This window comes from Podarcis pityusensis (genome assembly GCF_964106645.2).
Source record: "Podarcis pityusensis genome assembly, chromosome: 14".
Lineage (NCBI taxonomy): Eukaryota > Metazoa > Chordata > Lepidosauria > Squamata > Lacertidae > Podarcis > Podarcis pityusensis.
Window position 1 is genome coordinate 40,491,521 of NC_138039.1, and position 6,000 is coordinate 40,497,520.

The following is a 6,000-nucleotide window of genomic DNA, read 5'->3' on the forward strand; positions in this document are numbered from 1 at the left end:
TTCTTGATGGTCCAGCTCTCACTTCCATACATTACTACTGGGAAAACCATGGCTTTTACTATATGGACCTTTGTTGGCAAGGTGATGTCTCTGCTTTTTAAGATGTTGTCTAGGTTTGCCATCGCCTTTCTCCCAAGGAGCAGGCGTCTTTTAATTTCATGACTGCTGTCACCATCTGCAGTGGTCATGGAGCCCAAGAAAGTAAAATCTCTCACTGCCTCAGATTCCTTGGGCACCTGTATTATAATGCAATGCCTTGTTTCAAGACAACTTGTGACACTAGAGTGTCCTGCCTTGGAAGCAGGGGACCTTCCAATAAAGAGATGCAGATAACAGGGTGGTCTCTTGGGATAGCTTTTATCTCTTGCTGGGGTCTGTCTTTTAGAACCTCTTCAACAAATTGGTGTCACTGACAGAGGAGGCTAGGAAAGCCTATCGGGACATGGTTGCAGCAATGGAGCAGGAGCAGGAAGAGGCCTTGAAGAACATTAAGAAGGTGCCCCACCACATGGGGCATTCTCGGAATCCTTCTGCAGCAAGTGCAATTTCATTCTGCAGTGTTATTTCAGAGCCCATTTCAGAAGTGAATGAGAAAGAGTACGGTGAGTGCATTTTCAAAACAATGCTTATGTAGCAGAATCGTACTGAGAGTGAGTTAGCTGTCAACTTCTTTCCTTTTCCCCTTCCTTTAATGTTGATGATCTGCTTATTTTATGATCATGAAGCAAATTTTGGGGGGTTTTCCTGCCCCTGCGGCTGATTGGCTAGTGGCTTTGGGGGTTTTTTGCCTCATTTTTTGTGGCCTCGCACTCCGAATTGAGGCATCTGGATTGTCTGACTAAACAGGAGTTGCCTTCTGGTGTGAGATGCTCGATTTGCTCCTCCACTCTTCTTGCGGCACACTGGTTTGGATGACAAGATTTGTGTGTAGGGGTTTTATTTTTTGATGTGGAAGTGAATCAACATGTGCAGGATGACACCTTGCAAGCAGGATGATAAACTAGATGGTCTCTACACTCAACCCAGCCATAGATGTGGATATTCCTGTAAATGTAAGTTTGTTTGATGTGACTGACTGAAAAGAAAAACCCCTTACTCCAAAGTAATGCAGCCCTGTGAAATAGGCCTCAACTCATTGCCGGAACATATGTTCTTCTTGCAGAAGCTCCTTACTAGTTGTCGCGAGCAAAATGCATCAAATCGAGTGGTAAAACCACCTGGGTTTAAATAAAATTAGGAACATAGGAATCTGCCTTATATTGAATCAGATAATTGGTCCCTCCAACTCAGTATTGTCCACACTGACTGGCAGCAGCTCGTTGGGATTTCCAGCAGGATTCTCTCCCATCCTTCCAGCAGATACGAGGATCAAACCTGGGAACTTCCAGACACAGTTCTGTTCACTGGAACACTAGTTAGAATGGCTTTTTCATTTCTCTCTCTCTCTCTCTCTCTCTCTCTCTCTCTCTCTCTCTCACACACACACACACACACACACACACACAGAGAGAGAGAGAGAGAGAGACAGACAGACAGACAGAGACAACCCCAAGCTTGGTTTTCTATGGAGAGCTGTTTTTCATTTAATTGATTCTTAAACAACTTTAAATCAATTAACTGGAAGCCTGCATGCACCCCAATATTATACAGTGTTAATGTTAAGCAGCTAGCAGTGGTGCATAGAACCTAACCTGTGTTCTATACTTCCTTCTCATGGCAACACATCTGACTGCAATTTCTGTTTTTTGCCATTCTCTCTTCCCCACCCTACCTTACCCCAAGATTGATATAACTGAATTGGAGGGGGGGGGAACCTTTTCTCTGATACCCCCTGAACAAAGTTCTAAAATTGCACTTTGTTTTTGTGTGAGGGTGAGTGGAAAGTGTGTATGTGTGTGTATAACAACTGTTTTAAAAAAGAACAAAACCACACCTCTTTCTGCGTGTCAACCATTCCCAAACTTTTCTGCATTTCTTTCCCTCCCCAGAAACAAATTGGAGGAACATGGTGGAAACATCAGATGGATTGGAAACTTCTGAAAACGAAAGAGAAGCCTCTTGTAAGGTTGCTGCTCCAGAAAAGCCCGACAGCAGTAAGGCTGTTGCTAATAAGCAGCTGTCTCTAGCATCTGTTGGGGTTGTTGCAGTCACAATTCATGGGAAAGCACTTGGTGGTGGCAAGGAAGAACCCAAACCAGATGACAACCTGGAATGGGCCTCGCAGCAAAGCACAGATACCGGATCTTTGGATGGCAGTTGCAGGGATATTTTGAACTCCTCCATGACCAGTACAACCAGTACCCTTGTCCCAGGAATGCTTGAAGAAGAGGAGGATGAGGACGAGGAAGAGGACGATGACTACACCCATGAACCTATATCTGAAGAAGTTCAACTCAACAGCAGAATTGAATCTTGGGTCTCAGAGACTCAGCGGACTATGGAAACGCTTCAGCTTGGGAAGAGCCTTAGCAGTGCAGAGGATGAGAATGTTGAGCAAAGTGGTGAGGAGGAAGAAGCCGAAACTCCCGAGCAAGTGGATTCGGTCGTCGACAGCGAGGAATGGACAATGGATAAGCATGCAAGTAAAGCCCAGCAGAAGCCTTCAGTCTGCAGTTCCCTGGAGACAAAGCTTACGGACTCAAACTATATACCATAAACTCGAGCACAAACTCAGGAAACATTAATATTTTAAAAACTAACTGTTGTAAGGATTTCAGCCATTGCTTTGTGTGCTTCATCTCAGCATTTTGCACTGTGTAACGTTTAATATGCATATTTAATTCACAACATAAATATTTTTTGTAGCTGTCTTTATTACTTTTTCCATTAAGAGCTAGAGTGTATGTGCATGTGTGTAATGACTATTTATATCTTCCTCAGAACAGATTATGTGTGTTGAAACTGTCGGTAGGCATCTTTTTGTATGAGAAAACTATTTGCAAATGACCATTTTTATGCAAAATTATTCTCAAACTATAACTTAAAAGTTCTTACACTTTCTAGCCTGGCAGTAGTGACCAATATTTGCTTTGTCATTCTATTATCTTGAAATTATTTGACCACATCTTCGTGTACCAGAATTTGGGCCAGAATTAATCTTTCCAGGGGCTTTTATCCTTGCTGATAAGAGTTAGAAAGATGCATATTAGTCAGTAACTTAACTTCAAACCTCTTCTTACTGGCCTCAGGATATTCGTCTCAGAAATATACTCTTGAAATGCTGGTTATAACCATCTAAAACAATTTGGCAAGGCAGCTTCGGAAAGAGAAATCTTATTTCCATTTCGATTCACTATCATTGTCACTGTGCCTATAGGACTGTCACAAGGGGACCCATTAATCACAGCTACTTTTCCTTGTTGGGTTTTGTTAACTTTACTCTTTGCGGTTTTCACTTATCTCAGGAATGCTAATATAAATTTATAAATGCTATGTAAATGCAGACACTGAATTGGATATTGATCATTCAGCAGAAAGTAAGGTGGGCCATTGAGGCTCAATTTATTCGGGTAAAAGAGGGGGAATTTGTGCATGCGATGCTCCTGATCACCTCTTATGTTTTTAGCTTGAGATCAGTCATAAAAGTTGGCGTCAGTCATAAAAGTTGGTTCTTGTTGATGAGGTGAGCTCTTCTGTAACAGCAGGAGTTCATAATAGAGAGCAGGCAGAATTTATTTGGGTTGGTGGAAAATCAGTTGGTTTAGTGGGAGAAAGTCAGGCTGCTTTGCTATTAACATTTTAAAAAAGGCTTGTCTAACTTCTGCATGCTCTGCATCAAACTTTTGTCCATTGCAGAACATCGAATTGTACCCAGATAAGCTGCATGGGAAAAAGAAATCCATTAATGGTGAATGTAGAAGGGTTGTATACTCATTGGTAGTGCAAAAATATATGCTTTATGAAAACATGGACTTCCAGCGATTCTTGAAGTATTTCACAGTTAGGTTGTTCACTTAATTATTGGGACCAATAGTTTCAGCATTTTCATAACTAGCTTATTATATTGTACGGACAAAAATCTGATACAGTGTCTTAAAATCTTATATTGTCCTTCACGGAATGTAGCAGAATAAGCCAGTTTGAGTATTTGTGGAAGAAGCTCTTTGGAATATATGGCTCAGCACATGTTAGACAGAAAAAGTCTTGGAGTTTGGCTGTCACAGGATGCAAGTAGCCCCCTCCCCCCCCCGCCCCTCTAAGTGCTAGTAACTCATATTAGGTACCTTTTTAAAAAGATTCGTCTTTTATTCAGAACCTGCTTCATCCTGTGGCAATATACATAAAAGTAAAGTACTTCAGCTGTTGGTTTCAAATTCAGTCAAGGCACTCTTCCCAGTTTGCTACCAGATGCGAAATTGCCTGTCCAAAAATTGCAACAAATCTCAGTGCAAACAAGACATGAGTGTAAGGAAGCCATCCTTTTTTAAAAAAAAGTTCATCCTGAAAAGTGGCTGCTGAGCCTCCAGGTGGAAATGGAATATCTCTGTGTTTGTATGCTTGTGAGGTTATGTTAGCTTGTATTTAATAAGGTTTTTTCTGGTGTAGTATAATGAGGTGTATGTGATTCTGTCATCTTCTGTAACGAGCATCCACATTCCGTTCCTTTTGATGAGTTACCTTATCTTTCAGTGCCACGATAGTTCCTGTTTGGTTGGGTTTTTTAAGTAGCACAATTTCTATACTGGCGTAAAAAGTAGATTCTTACACACAGTCAAATGGTGTTTCTGCTTTCGTAAGTAGGTTCAAATTTAGGACATGTTCAGCAAATATCTGTGCTCTTTTAAAAACTGGTTTAGCGAATTTTACCAGAATTTGTGGAAGGAGATGAGGGTTGCAGGGTGGGAAAAGTGCACAATGGGCTAGATCTTCCTTTGTTTGAAGTGACTATGTGATGAAGTATTAAACACTCCAGTATTTGGATAAAAATTAGCTTACCCTGGAAAATGGAATGCCTGGTGAGCTAATGCACTTGAGTCTTTGGCAGGCCAAACAAGATTTTGGGGTTTGTAGGCTGCTAATGTAATGCTTAATTCTTTCGAGTTTATGGTAGCCAGTAAACCCCATTTAACTTATTCCCTCTCTCCTCTGGATTAAATTTCAAACTGTATTTACAGACTAGAAGCTTGATCAGTGACTGGTGTGGTGCGGTGTTCTGCTATTTTTAACATGGAAGAAAAGGTCCTTTTGATTAATGCACTTGTGTGAATTTTGAACTCAGTACAACACAGGGAGAGATACCTTGGAACGTTAATTGGGTGGGTGGATGTACACGGTATAGTTGAGTCCAGTTCTTCAACTGGAAGTTGTTAAATTTTAATAGCATGGAGCAAAAAGTATTGTTTGAAAAGCTGCTATTTGCTGAAATTGTCATAATATTTTGTGTGTGTGATGTGCCAACTAATCAAGTTATTCAGTCAAGTTATCAGATTTTAATCACTAATTCAATAGGAAGACTTTTTTAAAAAGTTGCAAAGCCATAAATGGAAATTGTACAGCTTTATATACCCAGACCTGCCCAGCAGAAACAGTAAGAAAATGTCTAAACTTAAAACAATTAACACTTTTAAAAAATCAACTTAATGGCACAGCCCAATTAATGTTAATATATGGTTAATGTATTTTTAAAAGACTATAATAAAGTAATGTCTGTTAATCTTTGATACCTTTACATTTGTAGTAACAGAACGTGGGTTTAAAATAGAAAATCATTATGAAATTACTTCATGAACAGGTTCTGTCTGTTTTTTCTTTTACGAAGGATAATTGTTCTGTCTACCATACCTTTTTGAGTAATAACAGCTTTTTGCACTATGTAAATACTAGTGGGGGTTCTTCCATAATGAATAAAAACGATTATAAAAAAGTAATGGTGTGGTGTGCTTTTTTCACCAAGCTGTTAATGGTTGCTGTCAATTCTCTGTGTCAACATTATCATGTAAAAACTCATTTTTGAAGGGAAATTGGTTTCCCCAGCTCCCCATATTCAACTGTGGTGGCTAA

At 40.0% G+C, this 6,000-nt stretch overlaps 1 protein-coding gene across 1 annotated transcript in view; it reads left to right on the top strand.

Annotated features, from left to right (window-relative positions):
- SECISBP2L (SECIS binding protein 2 like) overlaps positions 1 to 3,737 on the top strand; it is a 34,774-nt gene extending 31,037 nt beyond the window's left edge. The window contains exons 17-18 of the mRNA XM_080980327.1: positions 386 to 602; positions 1,989 to 3,737. Coding sequence (XP_080836453.1) covers positions 386 to 602; positions 1,989 to 2,656 — 885 coding nt within the window. The 3' untranslated portion in view covers positions 2,657 to 3,737. The remainder of the gene's footprint in view (positions 1 to 385; positions 603 to 1,988) is intronic.
- Positions 3,738 to 6,000: the final 2,263 nt, after the last annotated feature.